This window comes from Pseudonaja textilis, chromosome 4 (genome assembly GCF_049901715.1).
Source record: "Pseudonaja textilis isolate UNSWEBS1 chromosome 4, rPseTex1.2, whole genome shotgun sequence".
Classification (NCBI taxonomy): domain Eukaryota; kingdom Metazoa; phylum Chordata; class Lepidosauria; order Squamata; family Elapidae; genus Pseudonaja; species Pseudonaja textilis.
This window is the reverse complement of record NC_141993.1, coordinates 41,982,949-42,010,631: the sequence shown is the minus strand read 5'-3', so window position 1 is coordinate 42,010,631 and position 27,683 is coordinate 41,982,949. Positions and strand designations below refer to the sequence as shown.

Sequence of the window (27,683 nt, the reverse complement as noted above, 5' to 3'; positions counted from 1 at the left end):
GTAAATATTTTTATATGAATTGCTTAATTTATATAGGTGTGTAAGGAATAATTACACCTATAAACAATCATGAGCCACCTATAAAACATATATTTGAGGTGAATAGAAATTTTCACACATATTATTTTTGCACGCATTTATTCATTTTCTGGGCTCCTTTTATTTCCACATTACTATAGGAAGGAAAAAAAGGTGAAAAATTCAGGATAGATAATACTTCTGCCCAAATATTAATATCCCAAAACAACTGCAATATTATAACAATCTTACCACAGAATTTTTAATTCTGAAAATTCACTACATTGGAACCAATAGTCAGCATAAAGACTGTTTTCAATAAAAAGTGACAAAAACTAATATGCAAATTTAAATGCAGCAAAGCCAATGAATTAAGATACTGATGATACTGATATAATAGATGCAAAAGAGAATTAAAATTATCAGCTCTCAGAGCAATTCAGATTTTCCTGCTAAAGAATCATGGCAGCAAATATAAAATACAACACATAGGTAAAAATTGTAATAAATAGATAAACCACAACAACTGTGACAGAGGATCAAGGACAGAAGATAATAATTACATTTCATACATATCAGTAAAATGGGTAAAACTGTCAACCTCTCCTGTATAGAATCAGAGCTTAAAGGCACTTATTAAGGGGAAATATGGCCAAGATTAAAGTAAGCACTTACCTCACTAATGTTCACTGCATTCATTTTTGCCCTTTGAAACTCAGGAAGTCCCAGGGTTACCCTACAGTGATGCAAGGTGTCTTCTCCTGCTGCTTTGTACAGGCGCTAGGAGAGTTATTTTTAAAAGACAACAAAAATTCCTTTTAAATGTTATTTAGTTACATTTCTTAAATAGTCACAGGTTGGATTTGTTTTGAACATGTATTTCTACATACCACAAGTTTTAAATAAAATATGGGTTTTATTTTAACGGAAATACATGCATACATATGTACGTACATATGTACAAAAATGTTTCCCATGTTTGCACAGAATATGGAACTATCTCCAGTCCAAAACTGGAAAGCTTTGATCAAGAATCTTCACAATTGAAGAGAATCAAGAGCACCTAATGAAATTGTAATCATTTTTCTCCATGCAGAAAAAGAGAGGAAAACAATGCTCCCTACTGCACTGGCGCAATTGCTGTGGCTTGCAACAACTATTTCCTATCTGAGGGAGATGGGCGGTTTAGAAATGCGATGGATGGATGGATGGATGGTCTGTTTTCTTCACAGTAGCTACATCATTTCCACCTACATTGCATGCTCAGAATAGAAGAGGGATTTGCCAATGTCCTACTTTCCATTTTTATTCTGCCACTATTATATACACAATTATAATATTGTGTACATGAAAGGGTTAATGCTAATGGAATAACAGGCCATTCTGGGGCAGTCTCCACTAATAACTTTGGAAAGTTTCTGTGCCTAGATCTAAGCATACAAATAATGTAATTTGTTGTAATTTGTTCACGTCTTGTTCTTTCTCTGTTTTTTCCTGCCTTTTATCCCTTTTTTTGCCAGCAAATGTTTTTGATGTTTGCTGATGTTTAATAAATAAACATCAAGCTACATTTTTGTTAGCTGTACTGAATAGTACGCATGCTTCCTCTGATCTGGATATCAGGAATGACTGGGGATGTACTGGGTGCAAAGTGTCCACAATAATTCAAAGAGAAAGGATGAGGGCAGATGAAACAAAATTTTAGGGTGTCAATCATATCCATCCTTTTATTTTTCAATGGCACAGAAGTGCCATTGTATAGGAGTGACCTTGTTTGGTCTAGTGGTTAAGGCAGCGTGCCAGAGAGTGTAAGTTTTAGTCCAGCCTTAAGCATGAAAGCTGACTATGTGATTTTGAGCTAGTCGCTTTTAGCCTATGATGTCAGGCTTGGGTGAAAAGTTGGTCACTCAATTCCTGTTCCCACAAATGGATCATCACTCAGTTGATCTGAAAAAGTGGGTCTGTGCTTGAAGAGAAAAGGCTGAGGTTTGTGGATTGTTCCTAAAGCAGGTGTATTTTTCTTTTACCCTTGGAATAAAATGAAAATAATTACTTCAAGCAGCTGATATAGTTAATGGACTCAAGCCTTGGATCTCCCAAAATGGAAAAGATTTCAATCTGGATGCTATTTTTGAACCTCCTGATATTGGAAACATTTTCGTCTGCATGTGTGTGTAAAGAGGAAGGTTTATTCCTTGTACTCAGTCAACAAATACACAGCTGACAGAGTTTTTAAAGGACAGAAATAAATAAAAATAAATAAAATCATAATCCCATGCAAATAGCAATTTTTATCAAAAAGGCAATGTACAATTTCTCTCATGCAAAATAAAAGCATAATCTGACATTGCATCACCTGTTTTTTTTTTACTAACATTTATATTTAAAAGATTTCAAAATCTTCTACCCATTAATCTGATTTATTATGTTATATGTAACAATATATTCTGTATTTACTATTTTGGATCAATCAATATTTTGTTAACTAATTAATCTTATAAATTGAAAAAACAATCAAATGCTAAAAAAACAAGTTCAAAAGAATGAATCTATAAACTGCAGAAATAAGACTGCATTAATCCATGATTTCTAAAGCCTTATTTCATGACATTTCCACAAACATTCAATGTTACTTTGCTGGGGAGGGGAACATAGCAAGGAAGTTTAGGGGACCAAACATTTTCCTGATGCGGATTTTATTTTATTTTCATTTTAATGGTGAAATGAATCTGCAAGGGTCTTCTGAATAGTTTGAGAAATCAGAAGCAACATTCTTGGCCTCTGGTGCTTTAAGTGAGTTTTTGAACACATTGATGTTAACTATCTTTGAGACTGTCCTTCCAGTATATCCTTTTGCATTATGGCTGCTTTCAAGAACAAAAGAGAAGTCATTTGCACGAATCCCTATGAAATAACTGCTCTGATTTGTTTTCTTTGTCAGTCTGATTGACAAAGAGATATTAAAAGTTTCTCTAGGAATAATAAAAATGATCTCACAATGTTAAAGGATAAATTGATGGTGCTTTCCTCCTCCCCCCCCTTTTTTTTTGTTTAGTGTATTACACTTCTCAGAGCATGCTGCTTTCCTCCCTCTCCATATATTGCATTTTAAAGAGCATGTTTTCTGATCCAAGTTAGCAGAACCTACCTCATTAGCAATCATATTGCTGAATTTTGCATGAAGGAGGCCAGGAGTGTCTGTCACTGATGTGTACTTGAAGGAATTTGCTTGCTGACGGTATTTATTCTGAATTCACACAAGGCAGACAAAAGCAGAAATGCAAGATAAGGACATTAAATTTTCAATGCTACCGATTTGACTAGTCCTTTACACAGAATATGTTACATGCAGCAGTCTATTGACCTGTACAGTATATCATTTCAATCCCTTGCCTCCATATCATTAACTAGACCTGTATAGTAAAATCAAGAGACTCCCTAAAAATTAAACAAGGATTACAGTAGTTGTTGGCCTTACTTCTTTTGAACTACATCTTAGCACTTTGGTGGAAATGATAAACAACCAAATATTTTATACACTTTTTATACAATTTTTAAACAAAATTATTAAAACTTCCAGAACTATCCAAGTAAAGTAGAAATGATTATTCCACATTAAATATTATTGTGACCTTTTTCTTGGTTAAGCAATCATTTCAATGATCTTTAGACTGGAAATTATACAACCCAGTTTTTGGCTTAGTTGGTTTGGTCCACCCATCAGTTTGTTGTGGTGCTGTAGAGCCTCAAATGTATGATTCAATTCAAAGTAGATTTGATCAGATAATCTCATCACTTAGAACCTTTGAACTGAATCAATTCAGATCTAATATTTTTACTAAAATTCCTGACAGAAATAAAACACTTATATTAGAGCTAGAAAAAAATGGACCTTTTTATCAATAGCAGAGAGATTCTATATTCATACAAGTCTAAAGGGCTTCCAAAGGATAAATAGGCCGGCTGGTTGGGTTTGTTTAGTCATATATCATAACACATATGGAATAGGACATGTCCCAAACACCAAACACCTCACTCACCCTGCCTTTTATGCCTTTTTAAAGGCTTTTTAATCCAGAGAGGCTTCCTCAGATGGGAATTAAAAAGAGATTGGAACTGTGAGCAAGAAGAGGACAAGAGGGAAGAGGACTTAGTTATCTTCACCTCTAGGATCTTTTGACGAAAAACATTTACACCATGTTTATACATGAAAGGAAATGACATGCACATTTTTAAAATGTGGTTTCTGCCATTATATCTATTTTGGTCTTTATTTTGCCTTATTATTGACCCATTCTTTTGCTCTGGAGAAAAACTTAAGAGTGAGATGAGAGAGAGAGCAGGAGAGGGAGAGAGTGCATAATAATGAGGAAGGCCACTTATATCAAGTCACTTGGGTTTTGAGAAATGTGATTCTATGTCTAATATAAAAACACAGTCTTCCTTTCATCTGGAAAGGAGCATTTCCTTCTACAAAGGATCACCCTAATGTACCAATCACTTGGGTCCTGATTACAGAACAGAAAGTTTCTGAAAGTAGTTATCAAGGTCTGGAAAACCTTGAACTCCATTCAGTTCATCCAGGATATAAATTGAATGATCAAATAAAGAAGGAGGGTGGGAATGAGAGCCCACCCTTAATCAGGAAGCCTCTTTGTCAGTTTTACTCAGACATCTAGCAAAACCTTGTTTGTAGTGAAGAAATCAAAAACATCTTTTGTTACCTCACTGATGAGTTCAGAAGCTTTCTTCTTTGTTTCAATCTCCAAGGCCCCGGGTGTGATACAGCCAACTCCTCTCATAAAGTTCAAGTCAGATCGGTATGAATTCTATGAGAAACCGATCAAAACTAATTGATAGCATAAAACTAAGAAGTGGTTATTCAAATGCTTTCATTATAAATAACTTCTGCTGCATGAAACATGTATAACCTTTAACCACTGGAATTGAATTTCCTTATTTCATGATCAGAATAACAGAGTTTGAAGGAACCTTGGAGGTCTTCTAGTCCAATCCCCTGCTCACGTAGGAAACCATTTCAGATAAATGGTTCGTTTAAAAACAGTTCATTTACATGCGCAAAACATTAGCCCAGTCTTGTCTGCCTGCCTGCCTGCCCGCCCGCCTATCTATCTATCTATCTATCTATCTATCTATCTATCTATCTATCTATCTATATTGGCAGAAAACAATACCTAATTCTGAGGTCGATTATGTATAATAATTGTAAATTATTTTTGATATTTCCTCTAAAAACATTCATAGCAATTAAAAACCTTAGATGGATGAAATGATCATACTTACATTCACTTCACAAACGTTAAATGATGACTTTTTTAATGTCATGGTTATAACACTGGGCATTACATACATGTATTTACATGTGTATGAACATAGTAAACACACATAGTTTACACATTTTAATAGTTTACACATTTTTAATGAAAACTCTAGATACAAAAATTTAGGTACTGCTGAGTCAGAAAAAGTTAGGCAAAAGAGTATTTGAGAGCAGACTACATCTATGGATATTTTATTTCAACCTGAAAGCCTTTATAGCCAGGTTTTAGGGAGCCCTTTTGGCTACTGTTTCTTAATGCCAAGTCTATCTGTAACAAACAATCTCTTCTTGTTCACAGTTTGATGAGAATGAGATGATGGATCTGGCTTAGTCCAACAAAAGCTAGTTGTTTGCTTTAAAATTTCAGTTTGGCAGAAACCATCATCTCAGGGCCAGGGAAATAGAGTAGCTATTGGCATCCATAATATTCTACAAGAGACTGGAGGCATTGGGTCACAGGGTTAGGCCAAGTGAGTCCTGCTGTTGCTGCACCATTTCTTCTGGTGATGGGAAGGATCGTTTCTTGGGCTGCTAGATGTAATTGTCAGGATAGTGTAGCATTCTCTAGCTCATGGTGTTAGGGAATTTCAGTGGTGTCTTTTCTGGTTGGGCTTCAGGAATCCCAGAAGTTCATGACAATTATTGTTATAGACCAAACTAACATGGGAGGTAGCACGTTTTACCCACAACACAGTCTGATTAATATATGTCTTCAGGTGTAGTAAAATAGCTCTGATTTCTATTGCACAGCATCAATGACATCAACAAGGGGAATGGACTATTGCTGAAATTTGTGTAATCCAACTCATTTCCAGAGGGTACTAGGGGAGATTCCTAAGCAATTCCACTGAGATTTAATTGTTAGCTGCAATGTCAGGATGACAGTGGCCTTGTGAGGAAATTGCATCCAAGCAGCATTTCTCTGTCCACCAAGTAAGGAGAGTTCCTTGGACTACTGTGGAGCTCCAGAAAGTGATGTGTCATCTTAGGAACTGCATGTAAGCTATTCAAGAGACCTATTGGATTTGAGAAGCATATAAACCCAGAATATATAGTACATAAATATATTAGAAAATATATTCTTAAAACTTAGGTTTAAATTTTCATAGGAGTAGAATGGGGAGGTATATTTATACTAGATTCCCCACCCTTTCCGGCTTTGCAGACTGGCCGGGGGGAGAGGGGATGGTTCTGTGCAAGCAGGTGGCAAGCTCATCTATGGGCACAGTTCCGCTTGCAGTAGCAACATGCATACGCACCTGGAGCATGCATGCACACATTTGGCCAGTGCTCACACAAGTGGGGATGCATGTGTGCTTGTCCACTGTTTCCGATTTTAAACAACTCAGAATTTGAGTTGGCTCAGAGTTTGGGGACCCGTGATTTATACTGATTAAGGGAGGAAAATAAATGATTATAAACTTGTAATTTATTATTATAAAACTACACCTTAAATGGCTCAGCCCACTTTTGGCATAGCCCCACTTTGATTGATGTTGCCTAATTATTTTCTAATGTGATTTTTCATTATTTCTTCGCAGATAGATCTCACTGTCTGTCTAACAGAAACTGTTCAACCCCCATTTAAACATGGTATATAAATTAAACCATAATTTACCTCACTCTGTAGTTTGTAAGCTTTTTTAGCACACTGCAGCCTCATATCTTCCGACAGCGATGTATAATCATGAAGTAGTTGCCTATAATCCTGATCACTAACCAAAGACTGGGCTTTTCTGGCATGTTCTAAATTCAGCATGTCTAATGGTAGGTGGAATTTATTCTTCTGATTATCAAAATCTTTCCTGTAATTTATCTAAGAAGGAAGTAAAAACAAATGCTATTTTTCAGTCATGACTTAAAAGACATTAATAGAAAGTCATCTGACAAATTATTTTGAAATTATTTACTTTACACTTATTATTATTATAATCATTAACTAGGAAACAGGCAGAAAATTATAATATAATCACAGGAAACAACTGGTCACTGGAATGTACTGTTGTTATTTGGTCCTCAACAAGCTTGGCATGCATTATGTGCACACTGCTGAATCCTGTTCCTAAGCATTGCCTTAGAAGTCTTTCTAGTTTCTTGTTCTTCAACAAAAATGCTTGTATTATATTTGTGAGCAAAACCAACACTAGCCAAAGCATAAAACAACTGAAAGAAGCAGTGCAAAATCAGAAAATATAGAAAGCTGGTCCACAGAATCACCAATAATATAACATGATTTAATGAATATCATCAATCATCATCATCATCATTCTAGAAAATTAAAAGCACTATAATCTTTTGTTCTCTTCATTTTTCTCCTTACATCTTCTTTTGATATTGCTACTGAATGTATCTTCCCTTCCATTCTTAATATTGGTGCAATATTAAGTTAGCTATTTTTGTTCATTTTGTTATTTTTTTTGTTCATTTTGTTGGATTTGTGTTCCAAAAGCTTAAGGCATCTCACATGCCACGTCTCCTTTCATTGTATCCTCACAGAAACAAAATCTTATGAATCAGCAGCCTCCAACCTTTTGGGCACCAGAGACCGGTTCTGTGAAGAGAGGTTTTTCCATGGTCCAGAGGGTGTGTGATTTTGTGTTCTGCCTCCATGCCATGGATGAGGCTTAGCTTGTTTGCACGACCTGATTTCTGGCATGTCGTGGACCAGTGCTAATCCATGGACCAGGGGGTTGGGAGCCCCTGTTATGATGCACAATAACTCAGATAGCTTAAAAACTTATTTAGGGAAGACAAGGCTAAACAATGATAGCTAGATGGATATTCTGGAGACATCATGTCCCTGACTCCAGATACTGAAGAACGATGACAAAAGCAGTTATGATATTTATGTCTTATGCATGCATTTTGTTTTTTCTTTTGTTTTGACAGGGATCTGCTTGGTTGATGTAATAAGCAGGATGATGAATTAGATAGATAATTAGACAAGACTAGACTACATAATTCTGTCAAGGATCTTATATTCTTATGCCAACAGAGGTAAAAGTCTCACCCACTTACATTATTTTGAATATGCTGCTCTTAACCAATTAAATGTTTGCTCATTAAAAATATGGTGATACAAGTTTATTTAGTATACCACTTACATCACTTTGAAGCAAAGCTGCATGCATGAAGTGTGAAATGTTTATATCTTCCAAGCCGTGGGAACCAATCAATTGCCCCTTCATTTTCTCAAATGCCTCTTTGTACTTATACTGAGGAGGAAAAAGAAAACATTTATACAGCAAAAACATGAAAAGTGAAATAAATATTTATATTATTCCATTGCTTTTTGTTGTCTTCTCTGATAGTGAAGACTTTACATAAAGCTATATTCAGGGGAAGCGTAATCTACTCTGCAAGAAAGGGAATATGGGTTTAGAAATTCAAATTACATTTATTAACATGTGCTTTAAACAACAGCTGTTTTCTAATTGTTGTGGGAGAAGTGGTACTAAAAACATATTTATTCAGATGACCCTTTTAAAATATAGATGCATGTTATCCCATTGCAATAGATCATCACACCTGCTCATTGGTTTTATGTATTGAAGTCTATATAATGGCGTAAGCTGAGTTGCAATATTACTGGAGATGAAATTAACATTTCTGAGTTAAAGTCTTGATATACTTGGATAAAATATTTAAGAATTATTCTAAATAATAATAAAAAAGCAGTAAACCATTTTTAAACAATAAGAGGAACAGTAGATGAACATTTAACATAAATCTAGAATATATTCAATCTATTATCCAACTTACCTAGTTCTAAAATAAAAAGCTTTGTAATAATAATGTAACAGCTATTATACTTTTGGAAACTGCAACTGAAAGTTTAATAGGTAAGTATACATCTAGATAATAAATTCAAGGTCCTGTGTTAATTAATTGGGGCTATCTTTGTTTCTGAGCCATTGCTACTGAATTAAATTCCATAAATAAATAAAATAAATAAAAGGCATTATGTTTCAGTAGCAATTTCAAGTCTATCTGATTGTTTACAATACAGACAAAATAAGAGGCAATTTTATATATTATTTGATTCTTTTTCTCAATTGCACTTAAGAATTTTATTGGAAGTAGGGGACAATATTCCTCTTTGTTCATAAACACTAACTTTGACATTCAAACTCTAAGACGACTTTTAACATTAAATAAACCCTTTTTTAAAAATAGTGATGATTCAAAAAATCTTCCCTTCTCCCTTCCAGTTTGCCAATATAAATTATATAATACAGTTATCAAATACAATGTTTAAAGATACATTAGGATCCATTTACCAAATTCTACTTAGCAAGAGTGTTATTTAATTCACACACAAAAATTGTAGAAATAATTTGAAATTATTCATATTCCAAAGGTTTCTTCTATTGCTCTTTTCCAGTATCTAAACAAAATGCCCTTAGAATTATTTCTTTGCCATTGTTACTAAATCAACTTACATCACTTATAATTTCATTAGAAGCCTTTGCTGTCTGGAAAGGAATGGCATCCAGTTTTAATTTATAACCACCATGCTGCATTTTATTCCAGGATTCTTTGTAGTGAATCTGTTTGGAAATAATAAGTAAGACCAACATCCATTTATTGACATTCAAAGCATGTTTTTGCCTACAAAGAACAAGTACTTATACCTAAAATGTCTAGCCCAAACTTATATAAATTAACTTGTTTCTAATTCGACAGGCTTTTCAACTTAGGTCAGTATTGCACATTGTTAGAGTTATCATTCATATGTGATGCTGTGTTGACTTCCAACAGAATCTTTAAATCTGCTTCAGTTGGGGTAATGGATGTCAGAATGACCTTAGGAAACAGGAGGAGGAAAAAGACAGATAAAGAAGAGTTATCTCAGCCAAAAAGAAATGAGGGTGGAAGAAATATTTCAGAAGGGACTCTCCTGGGTTCTCTGGAAAGTAAACGCAACTGACGGGAGAATGTAGATTCTGTTATTGTAATCTTACGATAAAGCTAGTATTAGGATTCATGGTTTTGATGTCTTGCCTGGACAATAGAATCGAAATCGTGTGTGTGTGTGTGTGTGTGTGTGTGTGTGTGTGTGTGTGTGTGTATATATATATATATATATATATATATATATATACACACACACACATACATACATACATACACATCTTCATAGTGCTTTATAGCCCTCTCTAAGCAGTTTACAGAATCACCATATTTCCGCCAACAATTTGGATCTTCACTTTATCGATCTTGGAAGGATGAAAGGCTGAGTCAACTTTGAGCCCAGTCAAGATCAAACTCTAGGGGGTAGCCAGAGTGAGCCTGCAGTACTGCATTCTAACCACTGTGCCACCATGGCTCTTGTTGAATAGCTGACAGTTAGACCCACTGATTCAAATTAGAACTATGATTAATTTGAAAAAGGTTAATCTAGATTCAGTCCAATGTGTCATTTTATTATCTTTTCTGGGGGCAGCATCTCCACTAATTTTTATCTTTAGTATTGGCAATAGCTTCTCTTTTATCTTAATATGCAGTTATCATAAAAGGTGTCAGAATGATAGCACTAGCAAGAAGAAATCAACACTTAAAATGCCCCAGATGTAACATATTGCGTTCTGGAAAATAAAAGCATTATAGCATTATAGAAGATTATAGAAAATTACATTGGAGCCATTTTTTGCAATGCAAACTATATCTGAGGCATTTGAATAAAAGTGGCTATCCTCAAAATAATAGGATAGATGTGCTGAACCTATAAAAGTAACTACAAACTGAATTATTTCTTGCTACTACATAATGTTACTACCCTACAAATAACTTGGCTGTAAATTTTGCAACTTCTACCCTTTGATTTAAGGAGATTATGGAAGATTAATTGTCATGATTGAGTACTTGTTAAAAAAGACACCAAATTTCATCTCAGTTCAGTCTTGTCTTTTAGTCTTTCATCTTAGAATTTTCTTTTCGGAAGCTAAACAGGCCAACAATGTGGCAATGTTGCCATTATTAAAAATGAGAGGAACAGCAAAAATGCATACTCATAAGACTGGTCTTGTAACTCCTTACTTATAGCCATGCTTATCCTCAAGAAAGAAAGTGAAAAAAATACATTTTACACAAATCACAGCTGTAGTTAATATAAAGAAAGTCAAGATGTATCGTAAAAATCTTACCTCACTGATATTCAAAGCATTTTGCTTAGCTTGTGAGATCTCAGGAAGTTCTGCTATTTGGGTATAATTATGTTTGACATTCTCTCCATGTTCTTTATAAAGCCTCTGCAAAATTCAGAAAATACTTTGAGGGGCATCATTACATGTTTTTGTGCATAGTAGCCCCGCCATCCTCCCCCAAATAAATCCTTATCAAATTAATTCAAGAACTATAGCCAATATAAGAATTCATTAGGTATTAAGATTTTTTTGTAACTCTCTTTATTAACTGGAGATTTCAAATCTTAGTTTTGGTTGTGGCATCTAGAGTCAACTCTTTCCAGTTGTGTCACTGAAACCTTTTTGGCAAATTGTGAATAACTTCCTCGGCATACAGCCATACTGTATTTGCTTATCATATACCGGTGGCAAAGTTTATAAAGTGATGATTCACAACAGCAGTAAATGTTTTTTTAAATTTAAATATGACTGCATTCATTAGCTTCTGTCAAAGGATAGCATCCCATTACCTCAATTCACTGTGAACGGGAGAATCAATAAGCTGCTGTCTCATGCTAGAAATTCTTCTCTAAAACACAGCACTTGCAGGACAACGTGCTCTGAAAGACGGAATTATCTCCTGCTGTTTTCTGAGTTTTAAATTCCTTGACGGCAGATTTATTCATTTATAAGCCCCGAGTAAGATAATTATTTTAACTCTTGAATATGAATATAGAATGGTTCCCAAGCTTATTTATTTATCAACTATACATTTCTGCTCAGCTAGTGGTGATAATTTAGAAAAATGCCTCTTCCAAATAATGATTATCTGGTACCTACTGTATTATTTTTCAGTGTGAGATAATAATTATTTCCAAGGCTTTAGATCTTACTGTGCACTTATGATTTAATTTGCTTATTTTACTGCTTTATTTTGCATTATATTAGGATTATTTCTAAATGGACAGCTGTATTTTAAATTTAAAATAAAAGAACATAAATTATTTTTCATCTCCTTGTGTATTTGTCTTTGAGTATATCCATGAATTACCTATTACTTTAAGAAATAATTTGCTGTAAATTCGATGTATCTATGTATATGGCTATATAAGATTGAAGTGATTCGTATTACTAGCATTTATTTATTGTAAAAAAGAGAATTGCTAATAATTATTTCAGTGAGACAAAGAGAAATTCATATTTAAAATGTTTCTTAAGGAGAAAAAAATAAATATTACAACTATGATGCTGATATGGTTGTAAATTGTAAACATATGTTTAATGTACCAAATTGTATGAGTCTGGTTAGGGTTACAAATTTATCTGTCCATATATGAGTGTTCTGCTAGGCTTTTTAGAAGAATAGTAGGTTTCCATTAACACAAGTTTCTCAGTTCCTGAGAATGAGGTCAATGACAGAGAAAACTAGTGCTTCAATCAGATCATTCAAAGAGGCTACCATTTTTATAATCATAATGTATATACATTACAACTTACATCCACAGCCTGGTTATAACTAATTCTAGCCTGGATCATCTCAGGAGTGTCTTTAATACTGGTAAACTTCAAAGCATATGGGTGCTGACGATATTTCTTCTGTTGAGAAAAAAAAAAAAGATCAAAGCAGTGAATTTTGTGCTGCTCTTTCATGCTATTTGAAATAAAAAAAATCATAGGTTGCTTGAGATTAGAGTGAATGTGTAAACATAATTATTATTCCTATTTCTTCATGCTTATCACCTAAGAACTTCCAGATTAGAATTAGTTTCCATTTAAAACTAATTTTTACTAGTGTGATCATACAGCATTTCCACTTAAAATTTAAGGAAAACATTTCAAGAGGATTATGTGTAATAAAATACCGAGAATCCCATGAAAAAAAACCTCATGCATTCCCCCAAAGTCTGAAATACAAACTAGCATTATATTTTGGTAAGTCCTTGAAGTAAAACAGCTATTTGAATATAATACTACTTATAATATAATACTACATACTAATGATATTTTGGGCATTATTTGAAATCTGATGATTTAAGTCACAAACATAAATAATAAAAACTGAAGCCAAGTCGAAGAGGCATTTCTGATAGCCTATCTTATTGCTTATGTTACACACAAAAAATGAGATATTTGATCATGTGTTTTTCCTGTATTTGTATACAGATCATTCACTTCAAGGACAATGGATTGTGACATTTACATTAACATCACTTACAGTGTGTCTTTATTGTGCTATCCCACAAGTGAAAAAAATTGGTTCATCACTTTAACTGTTGTAATAAAAATATTTAAAAATATTTTTTTAAAAAATGGTAGACACTTGCTTCAAAAGCTAAAAATATCCTATCACTCAGATGTATAGAATACCATAAGAATTACGTGAAAGACTTATGGTTGCTAGGGACAAAGACTAACAGATATCCAATTTTTAGAAAGGACATTCCTTCAAATTATAATTACAAGCAAAAGTGAAATTTAATTGGTAAAAATCACAGCTTCCAAAACACTGCCATTTCAATGGTGAAAATATTAAAGCTGCAAAATATTTATACCAAGTGCCTGAATATTGCTTGCTTAAAACAATATTGTAAAGACAAAAATATTTTGTTTTGTTTTCTCAGTCAAAAGGTTCAACAACACTAAAACTGCACTAGAAATCTATGACTAAATGTATTTCTGCTATGAATGACCATGCCTGTCATCACACCATCTTTAGTGTGACTGCACAAAAGTACTTTTGAATTCTTAAAACCTTTTAACATACTTGCTAGGTATGCATATTCAAGAATTCAGAATATTTTGTTTGTGAATGGTCTTAGTAGCATTGAGAAGCACCTGTAAACTGTATTTTGTTTTTTGTACTGAAAAAAGTATATGATCGGGAGAGCTTGAGCACTAGTCATATTAGAGTCATAAATATACATGTTAAGCCTTGATGCACTTCATTAATAAAAGGCAAGGTGGAGGGATAGCAATTGTTTGATTGTCATTATTATTCATGATATCACTTGTCACCTCCTTTGCTTTTGGAAAGACTATATGGACTCCCACTGTTTTCTGTTTGGTATCTGGCTTCCTTCTAATTATGACTACAATGCCTGGTTTTGAGAGCCTTTTTCATTTCTCCCCCTTTCAGTGGAATTATTTTAATTTTATACCGACATTTTACATGCATTATGGGGCAGGTATTGCTGCGGCTGTCATGAAATCTCACCTCGCTAATGAGTTCTCCTGCCTTCTGAGCCTGCTTCACATTTAATGACCCAGTGGCGATCCATCCGGCTCCTTTCATCCAGTTCAGATCTGCTCTGTATTGGTTCTGACAAAAGGAAATGAAAATGCTCTATTGTGGCTGCTCACACATTAAAAATGCCACCTAAAGAACTCACACATAAGAACACCAACTGAGCCAAATTAGAGCCTGCTTTTGTTTTATCCACTTCTTTGCAACTGTGGGTAGAAATGTGAAAGGGAGGAGGGTGATTTAGAAAAGAGACCGTGAATGTGCTGTTAGCGAACCTTTTTGCTATGAGGTTAAAAAAAATGCATTCAGAAGGAACTTATTTATTTACTCTCTTTTACTGATAACTAAATGGTTTCTGACAACATTCTCAAAGTATCAGTCATGAAAATCAGGGCTGGTTCAAAAGATTTCTCTGTATAAATCTTTTGTCTGTTTTCTGGAAGTAAGACTATGATAAGACTTGCTCCAAAGTAAGTGTGAATTGAGTTACAGCCATAGAAAAGATTTGGGGAAGTAAAGGAAATTAGTGAAGGTGCATACAGGAATGACTTATTTAAATCCCTTTTTTGTATAGCTGGTAAAGGCCAATGCAAATAACCCATTTAATTCAACCCTAAGTTACACTAAAGAGGGATATGTGAACTCATCATCATAAAGCAAATATACATGCCTCTATAATGGGGGGGGGCAATCTTCCTCTGGTATGGTTGCTGAAATAGGTGGCATAATTTTTTGCCATTCCAAGATGGGAAGAGTAAAAATATTTAGCATAAGCTTCAAATTCAAATTAGCCCCATTTTTAAAAAAATATGCTTGTGCACACACTCCCCTGGAAAAAAAATAACATCCCCTTTGCATTCTTGATCTGTTTACTAGGCCTATGCTCACCCAAAAATATTAAGCACAGGTTCCATTCATATAAACATGGATGAGAAGCATTATATTGGTTTGCAACCGTTATATTACTATGATAAAGTACTGCATAGTTTGCAATACTAACTTCATTTTTAGATCCATTAGGATTTTATACAAAGTTATGAAAAAAAAAACCCTCAGGGTTCCATAAATGAAGTTATTTTTCATCCCAGATAAACAGCGTACATTTTATCTAACTGAGGAATTGTGCCACACCATATCAAATTGTACTATAATTCCTATCATATTGGGATCACATATGGTATTAAGTTATAATTTAGCAAACTCCTGACCCTTTGATAGAACCACTGTGTCAGTGGACTTAGTATAATCAGACTGTGATAGTTGTAATCAATAAACCTACCAAAGATTAACCATCCAAAGTTATTCTTTATGGTAAGCCCCAAATGGCTAAGTGTTGAAAGTTGTATAAAAATAATGAACTTCAGGACTTACATCACTCTGCAAGCCATAAGCCTGCTTGGCCCATTCTACCTTCATATCTGTGGGCAAGGCTGTATATCGGTGCATGATTGTCTTATATCCTCTATCAGTGGCCAAGTCTTGAGCTTTCTTGGCATGAACAAGATTTACCATATCCATGGAAACATGATATTGATTTTTTATGTCTTCAAATGCCTTTTTGTATTCCAGGTCACTCTGCAACTTGGATACATGGAGCAAGTGAATCATTTGTGAGTCTTGGCTCACATCTTGCACTCCAATCAACTTTCCTTTAGTCTTCTCATAATTTTCCTTGTATTTTATCTGTTGATAAAAATAACAGATTATGCCAGTAAAGAGAATGGAATAGTCTACTGATTATTAACTGTGGAATCAGACCCAGGTAACCTTCCTTATAAATGTATGTCCTGTATTCTGGTTCTTGCTTATCAGATATAATTTATTGATTAGCAAAAAGCTTAAACAAAGATGCGTGCATTTATTTTAGTTTTAATCATTCCTAAGGGAACATATTTTCAAATCAATACTCACATTACTTGCTAGGTCCCTCTTTGCCTTGGCTGTCAGGAATGGTATAGCATCAAGATGAAGTTCAAATCCTTTTTCTTTCTGCCTTTCCCAGCTACTCTTGTAGATTTTCTAAAAATGTTAATACTACAATTATTTTGCTTGCTGTCATGAATCACAGGCATCATAATAGCACCAAGTAGCTCCAAAAGGAATCAGATTTGTATTGGTTTACCAGTTATTCAAATGCATTTCAAGTTCCTATTGTTAATCCAGTTCGTTGGTTTCCCTATTGGTCAAATTAAGAAGATCCTTATGAAAGGTGTCAATATTAGCAACATAGGAAGAATCTAAATGCTTTAAATTTCAGCTTCCATTATTCCCAACATTGGTGATGCTGAATGGGGCAATTGGGAATTGTAACCCAAAACAGTAAAAAGACCTTGTCAATAAATACTAGACACTAGTTGTCTGACAACAACTAGCTAACATTGTCTAAACAGAGACTCAAAATCCACACTAAATTAAAATTCACAAAATTCTTGGGAGATATTAATTCTTATTTTATATACCAGTAAATATATATTATATTTAAATGTATAGATACCCACATTGGTTGTGCATCTTTCTAAAATATTTTGGTAGAAATGTTTCAGAACTTGCACAAACACAGCAACTCTCTACTATTACTTAAAACGTAAGCTACTTTTCAGGCTTTCTCCATAAACTCCATACAAAATGGCATTCAAATCTCAACATACCTCACTAATATTTGCAGCATTTATTCTGGCCTGTATGAATAGAGGCTCATCTTTGCTAATGGTGTAGTTGTGAAGAAAATCCTCTTTTGCTGACTTGTATGCAATCTGTTTACAAAAGCAGACCAAATCATTACATCCAGAGGCATAAGGTACAACAAGAAGTGTCTAAGCTATTACAAATATATCATCATGCCTCATGCTAGGTCTAACCTTTAGCCCAGTATGCTGACATTAGTTGACAGGCTACAGTGGTTCAGGTAGACAGAACAGAGTTTTTCATACTCTAGCATGAAATGTTGGATAACAAACAGGAGATTTTCCATAAATTTTTCTATAAATTAATACGCCAGTCCCCTATATAGTAGGAAAGGGATAAAGGCAAAGGGGAGGGAAGAAGGGAGGGGAGAGGGGGAGAGGGGAGGGGAGGGGAGGAGAGGAGAGGAGAGGAGAGGAGAGGAGAGGAAAGGAAAGGAAAGGAAAGGAAAGGAAAGGAAAGGAAAGGAAAGGAAAGGAAAGGAAAGGAAAGGAAAGGAAAAAAAATCATAGGACATAAAGTAGTATATAGTTCAGATTGCAGTCCTGTTAAAAAACCTATGATGGAATTGTTGGCTAGCATTTATAAAGAAGTTATAAATTCATGAAGAAGTCATAATGATTCGTGAATATGCTTTGTTTCTCCAAATTCTAGTTTGTAAAGCATTGAGTTTGTCAATAATATCATTATGATAACAATTTGTGTAAGCAGTAGCATTACAGTAGGAGAATGAAACCATTTCTTATTCACAGTGTGAAAAAATGGTTTGCAGCTGATGCTAGCTTCTGCATATTATATTGCATCAGAATGGGCTGCTTTTCCCTAATATGCTAATACAAAGTAGTATGATATCTATTTTCTAAATAATGGAAAGATTTCAGAATAATAAAAATAGTATTCCAGAGCACTTTAGCTTCTTCATTTTCTATTACTTCACCTATTTTGCCTGCAAGCAAGAACCGGTAAGACTACAAAATAGATGAAATAATAGAAAATGAAGAAACTAAGTCTCTGGCACTTTAGAATTCAACAGACAAGCACCTGCCACACAGCATCCCAGATTTAACAACTATTCTTAAGAAAAAGAAAATAAGTCTGGATAGTAGACACTGTAGTCCCTGGAGATAGCAGAATAAAAGAAAAAGAAGTGGAAAAATATCACAAAATACAAAAACCTATAAATAGAATATAAGTGTAAATAAAACAAAGATAGGAGCAAAGATATTACCAACAATAATAAACGCCTTGGATGCAACTACAGCACCACTTGAACACTATCAGCATTGGCGAAATCAACATCAGTCAACTGCAAAAGGCAGCTTTACTTGGAACAGGTTACATCTTGTGACAATAGCTTTAATACCATCAAATATCATCTGTCATCCCAGGTCCTGGGGAAGGTCTCAGTAGGTGGATAAAAATGCCAAATCCAGTTGGAACCTCTTGCTAACCATGCAATCAGTGAGAATATACAAAACTTGCAACCTAACTCTCAATAATTCTGTCTTGGAATTGTGGAGGACAGACACATAACCTTAGCAACAAACAATAAGGTCTTGCTGAGGAAAGATATGCAAAAAGTGTTCACTGTTGAATCTTCTTATTTTACAGTGCTGGTATTTGTAAAGACTTAGCTTTTGGGGAAGATTCTCCTGTTGGGAAAGATGTAAGGAAAGAAAACAGGAGCAGCGGGAGCAAGGTAGATGGACTCAATTTACAATGGCAAGGGGTACATTTTCAGAAGACCTGAAGGACCAGTTTATAGAGTTAGATTGTCAGATTGGAGAAAAACTATTGATGTCAATAAGAGTTAACACTGCCTTGGTGACACATAATCAATCAATCAACCAATATCAATCAATTTATCCTCATGGATTTTTTTTTGTTTTTAACAATAACAAATCAATATAGAAAAAAGATGAAAAGCAGACTCACATCACTCTGTAGTTCCTGGCTTTTCTTCGCATGCTGGATCTGGGAACTGTCTGCAACACTTGTGAACTTTAGAGCATCAGCCCTCTGTCGATACTTTTTCTAATTAAAATACATGTTAAGATGAGACATTGTCACCAACTGTTGTTCAACTTTAAAATTGACCAAGTATGCCTTCCATTCATTTTCTGTCTAGGTCCCAATAGCACTGCAAGGTTTCTTTTTAAAAATATTGCTATCAACTCAGAAGTTAAAGCTAGCTTTTTTGATGAAATGTAAATTGAATAGTATTAATGCATTTTTCCAGGTTTGGTAATTTTAAATAATGGAGTTTCATTAATTTACAGATTAAGGATACTTATCTAAGGCCCAGTTTTGATTATTTGTCTTTTAGACAGTTTAATAAACATTTCCTGTCTGCTCTTTCTACAGCTGTGTCTAGAGAAAAGGCAGCAAATGGCTGCATTCATTCTGGGTGAATCAGAGTGGAAGGATCGAGATATGGTCCCTTGGTTAAATAGTGCCTTGATGTGAATTAGGATGTGAATGTCTTTTCCATTGCAACACCTGCTCTTTTGAATGCTCTCATCTCCTATATTGAGGTTCACCGGCAGCAGGTGCGGAGAGCAGAGGACGAAAGAGAACCAGTCAGGGAGACTGGTGAAGACTTGGACGAGGATCCTGGGTCTGATGCAGGGATGGGGCCAGGACTATCGGAGAGTGGGATGCTGCCTTTGGAGCTTTTGGAATCTGGCAGCAGTAAAGCAGAGGACCCCGGGGAGCCTGTGCCCGGTGCATGTGTGCGCAGGGCTGCTCAAAGGATAGAAGAGCTGAAGCGGCAAGGGCAACTCGGGAGTAAGGCTGGAAGGTGATTGCCCTCCCATAAGATATAAAAACTGGCACTCTTTGCAGGAAGCAAAGAAATTATTTAGACTCTGAGTCCTCGTTGAAGCCCTGCTAATTCCGATTTGTTTTTTAAACTTCTGTCACTTGATATTTATCAGTAATTAGACTTGGCAGCCTTTTATAACCTTAAAAGGACTTGCTTTTATCTCAATTAGGTTTAAATGACTCTTGGCTGGGAATGAAAAGAATTCCCAGTGCTGCATTAAAAAAAGGTTTGCTTTTATACAGTTTGTGTTTAATTTGAACAAGGCTTGTGTCAGAGCACATATACAATCATCTACAATCCTTAGAAGCCTCAAACAGGCATTTAAAAAATGATCCTTTCCTAACTGTTGGCACCAGAATAATAGGTAATCTCACTAGGAGAGGCAATTGTAAAATTGTGACTTCCAAATTACCTATTATTTATGGCAACAGAAATAGCTCTTAGACTTATAAGTGCTTTACTGTCCACTCCAGGGGGAGCTGCTGGGGCATACTACCTGCGAGTCCCTACGTGGCTCATTTTGGATGCAGGTAAGTGCAGGACACACGTGGAGGCTTGGGAAGGGCTAAATCCCACCTCTTCTGTCCTTGTCATTGGCCACCTCTTCTATCTCTTTTATGCAGTGAAGGAGTCAATAGGCAGAGCTGGCATATGAGAGGACACCTACGTGTGGTCCTGTCAGGCTTCACCTGATTGCACCCTCTTTGTTTTCCCCCTTTAAACCTAGATGCATCTTATGGCCAGGTGCATCTTATAGTGCGAAAAATATGGTATATGGAGAGTAAAGATGGTTTGGGAAGTCAACTGATAAAAGCAGGAAACTTTGTGCCAATGTGTTGCAACCTCTGCGACTTCTATCAGTCCATCATGACTTTATTTGTGGATAAGAAAAAGATGGAGCTTATACTGCCAATAGAACAGTAGGTTCAATATTTTAACTAAATTCTGCAAGCCTGTTTGAAGAAAATTTGTTGCTATTAATTTAATATAGCTCAACTGGTGGTTTGACAGGCAGTCAATCACATGTTTGAAAAGCCATAACACAGTGGGTCATGCCATCAGCATAGTTACAAGTGCTTTTCTATAAAGCTTCAATAGTATAATATTTGAATAAAATCAGTAGACTGACCTCACTGATGAGTTCTCCTGCTTTTTTTGCTTGTTCAATATTGATACTTTGGTCTGCTATCCAGCCAACTCCCTTCATCCACTGAAGGTCAGTTTTATACTGAAGCTGAAAGGAAAGGAAAATTCACAAGTTTTAAGTAAACTGGTATTACCGTGTTTCTCATATAATAAGGCTGGGTCTTTTTTTTTTTGAACCTCCCCAAAATGGCTAGGATGTCTTTTAGGGGGTAAATTAATTTCTCCCCCCCCCCCATGCACCTTCGCCTAGGGTGCCCTGCCGGCAGCTATGCCTCACCACCAGCCACTCCTAACAGCCAATCATGGTAGAGTGCGGAGGGCTCCCATACCCCCACCAAGCACCTTTGCTGCAGACCCGGATCAGTGGGAGGGCGGGGATGTCCGCTGGCAGCATTTCAGCTGCTCTCAGGCCTCCATAGCCTTAGTGCTCTAGCCTCGGGCTCTGCAAGTTTCCAAAAGTCCTGGTGCACAGCTCATTCCTGCATTCCAAGCACACCCAGCCCGAGCTGCAACTGTCCCTCTCTCACCAGCGCTGTCTCCAACAACAGCGGCAGCAGCGGCATGAACCGTGGAAGCATTTCAGCTGGGTGGAGGAGCCACCTCCGTAATTTCCACGGTTCCCACCGCTGCTGCCGCTGTTGTTGGAGACAGCACTGGCAAGAGACGGACAGCTGCAGCTTGGCCTGGGTGCTTGGAATGCAGGAGCGGGCTACGCACTGGGACTTTGGAAACTTGCAGAGCCTGAGGCTGGAGCACCAAAGATAGCAGCAGCAGAGATGTTCGCTCATCTCTTCTCACACCCACCCAGCCGCTCAGGATTAAACCAAAACGCAGCATGCGGTGCTCCCAGGTACCTCAAAATGTTTTTTGCTCTGTTGTTATGGGGATGGGGGAAAAGCAGGAGCAACTCAGACACTGTTGTTGGAGACGGTGCTGGCAAGAGAGGCGCCAGCACTGGTGGGAACTGTGGAAGCTACAGAGGCCCGAGAAGCAACTGAAATGCTGCCGGCAGACATCCACGCCGACGCCGCCCACCTGGTGACCCAGGTCTGCAGCAAAGGTGCTTGGTGGGGGTAAGGGAGCCCTCCATGCTCCGCCATGATCGGCTGTTAGGAGCGATTGATGGTGAGGCATAGCTGCCCGCGGGGCATTCCTAATGGCAAGTTCCCTCCGCCTCCCCCCCCTAATTTCGCATGTTTTAAAATAGGCCTAAATTTGGGAGGAGGGGCTTAATTTCATTTTATGCCTAGAAAACATGCTGGGTCTTCCTATTGGGGGGGCATATTGTTGGAGAAACATGGTACTAAAATATATTAAATTGGCCAGCTATGTGTAACAAGAGTAATTAGGAGACTTCTAGTCCTCCCTTAGACCTGCAAGCCATTTGGGTGGGCTGGTCACTTTCTCTCAGCTCAGACAAGATAGCTGACATGGGGAAATTAGGAGACAGGAACATTATGTATACCATCTTGGGATGAACAAAATGAAGGCAGGATATAAATAGATAGCCGGCCAAATGTTAGATTTTTCCATCTAATATCAGGGGTGTCAAACTCAATTTCATGGAGGGTCACATCAAGGTTGCATTTGACCTCGGGGAGCCAGAGTAGGTGTGGTCAGGGTGGGTGGAGCCAGTTTGACATCACTTGTGTTGGGAGGAATTTGCGGTGCCTTGCCAGCGAAAACCAGCTCCCGAACTCTGTTTTCAGTTGGGACAGCCTTCTGCAACACTCTGCCAGCAAAAATGGACTCCGTTTTCACCGGCAGAGACACCCTGGTGCAGTTCTTTGCTGTTTCCAGGGTGGCCCTGTGGGCCAGATCTAAGCACCCCGTGGGCCCTATCCAGCCTTGAGTTGACATCCAACACTGGATTTAATAGAACAAACAATAACCAATAAATCACATAATTATTCTTATAAGCCTTTTTAAAATAATAAACAAAATGCCTTTTATCCTACCTCACTTTGTAGCCCATATGCCTTTTTGGCCCACTGTGTCTTTAGGTCTTCTGGAACTGCTGTATATTCATGTATTTTCTTCCTATAGTCAATATCACTAGCCAGAGCTTGGGCTTTCTTTGCATGTTTCAGATTTATCATATCCAGTGGTAAATGGAAATGTGCTTTATTCTTCTCAAAATCTTTTTTATATGCAATCTGCAGTAATATCAATATAGTGCATTATCAAAAATTAAAACAGATTGATGAAACAACAATCTTGAATGAACAAGTTACCTTTACCACATAACAAACAATAACTAGATTAAAAACAACTTTCAGTTCCTTCAAATCTTTGCACAATCTTGCTTATCTGACTAAGAGTTGAAAAACTAAATTTCTGTTCCAGCTTTCTTTGCTAGCATTGTGAAATTTTCTTTACATTTATAATAGCTTACAAATTTTTACTCTTAACTGAATTATTTTCAAATAATTATGTTGATTACTGCATTTGGAATAATTCAAGTTTTATTCTTTGGCTGCAGAAGTTAGACAAATATTGGATTTTATTGCAAAAACTTTAACCTGCATATCAGATGTGGCTCAAGGTCTCACAAACATGCCATATCTTTTCTTGGGGCTGTGCTATGACACAATTTCTTCTAGAGGTAAAGCAAAGACCAAAGAATCAGTACTTGAAGACACCTTCAAGAATCAGCATTCTTTTATTTAGGAGACAAAATATAATGGGTTTTCTCAATTTTCTTCTGCTTAGGAAAAGGAAAAATGATCTTCCTTTCTTTAGAATAGATGTATAACAGCAAGTGGTAATTCAGGATTTCTCCATTGCAAAGCTATATCACTTGACATAATCCAGTATGCTAAAGAAGAGCAATATCGGCCTCTGAATGTGTTTGAGTTCTTCTGCATATTTCAACTAAATAAACACACAATCTCATGCAATTTAGGTAGACATAAATTTAATTATTTCAATGTATCTTATACCAAAATAATAACCTTAGTAACTTATTTTGAACCGAAGTTTCAATACAAGTTTCTTTGAACTAGGATCTGAAACTCTGGCAATAAATTATATTATTAGCTATAATTTAAGGACAGCTTATATCTTCCCAAACCACAACTATTGCACAACTGCATTTATAATAATCATGAAGAGTTTGAATTATCCATTTTGCCAACCCTGCTTAAACATGATTAACATATCTAATGATAGAAAAGATGTATTGCTAGTCAGTGAAAGGAAATTACAAGGGAATAGGGAATAAATCATGTGAGCCTGATTCCTAATATAATAAACATGATCTGATCATTATTACTATTTGGTCTCCAATCTCTACAGCATTTAAACATTTAACCCCTAACCACTATTGCTTAATAAAGAAGTCTAATATGAAGAAATACTGATATATATATTTTTACTGTAACCACCGAGTTCTGTAAATCCTAAAGAAATAATAAAAGTGGATACGAAAGGACATTTACCTCACTATTTATTTTGGCTACTTGCATAGAGTGCAGAAGTCTTGAATCTTTTGTTGACAAAGCTTTTCCTTTCATTTTCTCATAGTCTTCTTTGTATTTAATCTTTATAGAGAAAATAAGTAATAATAAGTAATAATTATACACTGTGACCCTTTATATCTCCCTGGCATTTCAAGGTAAGACTGAATACTTACCTGAATCCTTACCTGGAAAGAGGGAAGGCAACTATTTAAAAAATCTATTCTGGTTTTTCAGCTGAGAAGTTTACATTTTGCTTTCTAAGGTACTTTCTAACTGGCTCTACATATCAGGGCAACAATTTTATGAGAATAGTTACAAAGCCCGAAATGTATACCTGGGATTAAAAGGGACTGTGAATATTTATATTTAAATACACTATTTTTAACTAAATCTAAGTAACTAATTAAATGTTGCCAGAAATACTTTGAAACGAATTAAACGTATGTTTTGGTCCATCAAGATTTTGCCTATTTTCATCTGCATGCATGCTTAATTTTTAAGCCCTGAAAATTAGTTTTCAAACTTTTTTAGTTTCTAGACACTTCAGAAAGTATCTACTGTAGAATGCAAAGTGTCTAGAATGAAAAGATTATTCAGGAAAAGAACAAAGTATCTAATATACATTATCATAGTTTATGGCATATTATTTAAAAAACCCAAATCATATTCCTGAATTTCTAAAACAACTTGTTTTTATTTATATAAAGTATGCTGCTTTTTGCTATTAATAAAACCTTTAAAAACATATAAGACTTACTTCACTGGCAAGATCTCCTGAAGCTTTTGCAGCAAGCAAAGATCTGGAATCTAACTTCATTTCAAAGTTGCGGCCCCTGCTTTTCTGCCAATCTTCTTTGTATTTAACCTAGGAAGAAAATAGAGTTGCATATTATATATTGTTAATAAAAATAACCCATACATATAAAAACATAGAGAACTAAGTAGCAATCGACTTATGACCATTTGTTCAAATTATAGTTTAATGATAGTTTTTCAGATGGTCTCAGAAAAAGTGACTTGCTCCCCATCTTCAAAATTACAACCATTGCACCATCTCTGCAGTCATGAAATCACAATTTTGCTGCTTGCAACTGGCTCACACTTACGATGGTTGCAACTTTTTGCTGCCTTCCAACAAGCAAAGTCAATTGGGGAGGCCAGATTCACTTAATGACCATGGTTATTCACTTATCAACTACAGTAAAAATGGCTGGGCTTGATAAAATCAAACGTGATAGGTCACTGAATGACTAAATTGATTAGTAACTAAAATTCTGATTCCTATTTTGTTCCTAACTTGATGACTGCTTGTATGCATACGGGCATATAAATCCTGTTTCAGGATACATTTACATCCTGTCTGTATATTATTCAGAATCACTTGCATGCAGATGAGTTTGGTTCTTCTTAGAAATGCTCTTTCAGACAGGATTCATTTTAGCAAATGAACCCCTGGGTGAGAAGTGTGTCTGAAAGGAATCCTATTTCATATTATTAGGTTGAGGACTAAATTCCCAAGCCTTCTCTCTTCCTTACAATTTATGGAGCTATGACAAAGACAATTTGGTTTTTCTGTTTCCCACTGATCATGATCATACTAGCTAAGAACAAAAAAACACGAGGATTTTCCCTTCCTGAAACTCCTAGCCAGCAGTTGTTGGCTGAAAGAAATGGGAGAAACTTAATCTCCCTTTCTCTCATGTGCAAAACCCTGGCAATATTTCTTCCAGATAATCTGAACATTGTTTCTCCCTCCCACCAATAGCAAAAAACAAAACTTTGCTCCACAGCTTCCTGCTAAAAAATGCTCAGACTTTACTACTGTACTAACTAAGCTAGTCTGTTCCTGTGCTTACTCAGAAGCAATTCTCACAGGGTTCGATTGGCAGACACTACAGGCAAATGACTATAGCGGGTATGGGCAACCTTGAACATCTTCAAGGCTCCATGCCATGGCTGATTGTCTGAAGCAAAATAGTTTAAAGCTAAAAACAAAACCCTGATATCCCCCGCCCCTTTTCTCTTTCTCTAATGCCTTCCCTTTCTCTTTCATGAAGCAGGTTGTAGGAAAGTTGCTGAATGTTTGTAGTTCTGTCTTGCATTCATTTAAACCAAGGGTCTTCAAACTTGGCAAGTTTAAGACTTGTAGACTTCCAACTCCCAAAATTCCTGAACTAACATGACTGGAGGAGGAAATCTAGGAGTTGAAATCCACAAGTCTTAAAGCTGTCAAGTTTGAAGATCCCTGATTTTAACCAATATCTAGACAGCAATAAAGAAAAGTCTTACCTCACTGTATAATTCTGCATTGGCTTTCGCCTTTACTAGCTCTGGTACATCTTGAGGCAAAGAATAATGTGATTTGTTTTTCTGATAGTTGGCTCGATAATTCAGCTGGCAAAAATCAAGAACATTTTTTAAAGATTTGTAATTAATCAAGATCATAATCCTAGGTTTCAAAAAAGGGTGGACAATCTTCATGTTACCCCATAATATAGCAACTTGTCATTTAAAAATATGAATGTAAAATAAAATATAAATTATAATGGCTAGTGTTTTGTTAGCATATTAATAAACAAAGAATAAACAGAAGATATTTTCAAAGAATATATTCTCACATGGCTTGAAAGGAAAGTCTGAATGATTAAAAATTATACTGTGAGGAAATGTGATTAGTAAATATTCATTTAATGTATGAATTTCGACACTAGATTTTTCTCATTCTCAATTAAAAGCCAAAATTATTTATTTTATATATATATATATATATATATATATATATATATATATATATATATATATATATATATATATATATATTATATATGATAATTACAAAAAT

At 35.6% G+C, this 27,683-nt stretch overlaps 1 protein-coding gene across 4 annotated transcripts in view; it reads right to left on the bottom strand.

The window, feature by feature from the left end:
* NRAP (nebulin related anchoring protein) overlaps positions 1-27,683 on the bottom strand; it is a 62,444-nt gene that overhangs the window by 12,711 nt on the left and 22,050 nt on the right. For 3 of the 4 annotated variants that reach the window (XM_087932714.1, XM_087932717.1, XM_087932715.1), the window contains 18 exons: positions 27,131-27,235; positions 25,599-25,706; positions 24,821-24,922; positions 23,339-23,536; positions 21,364-21,468; positions 19,346-19,444; positions 17,377-17,481; positions 16,640-16,747; positions 16,100-16,411; positions 14,699-14,803; positions 12,982-13,080; positions 11,506-11,610; positions 9,802-9,909; positions 8,464-8,574; positions 6,978-7,175; positions 4,743-4,847; positions 3,167-3,265; positions 694-798 (listed from right to left, as the gene is read on the bottom strand). In XM_087932714.1, coding sequence (XP_087788840.1) covers positions 694-798; positions 3,167-3,265; positions 4,743-4,847; positions 6,978-7,175; positions 8,464-8,574; positions 9,802-9,909; positions 11,506-11,610; positions 12,982-13,080; positions 14,699-14,803; positions 16,100-16,411; positions 16,640-16,747; positions 17,377-17,481; positions 19,346-19,444; positions 21,364-21,468; positions 23,339-23,536; positions 24,821-24,922; positions 25,599-25,706; positions 27,131-27,235 — 2,277 coding nt within the window. The remainder of the gene's footprint in view (positions 1-693; positions 799-3,166; positions 3,266-4,742; positions 4,848-6,977; positions 7,176-8,463; positions 8,575-9,801; positions 9,910-11,505; positions 11,611-12,981; positions 13,081-14,698; positions 14,804-16,099; positions 16,412-16,639; positions 16,748-17,376; positions 17,482-19,345; positions 19,445-21,363; positions 21,469-23,338; positions 23,537-24,820; positions 24,923-25,598; positions 25,707-27,130; positions 27,236-27,683) is intronic. The other variant, XM_087932716.1, reaches the window with a different exon arrangement.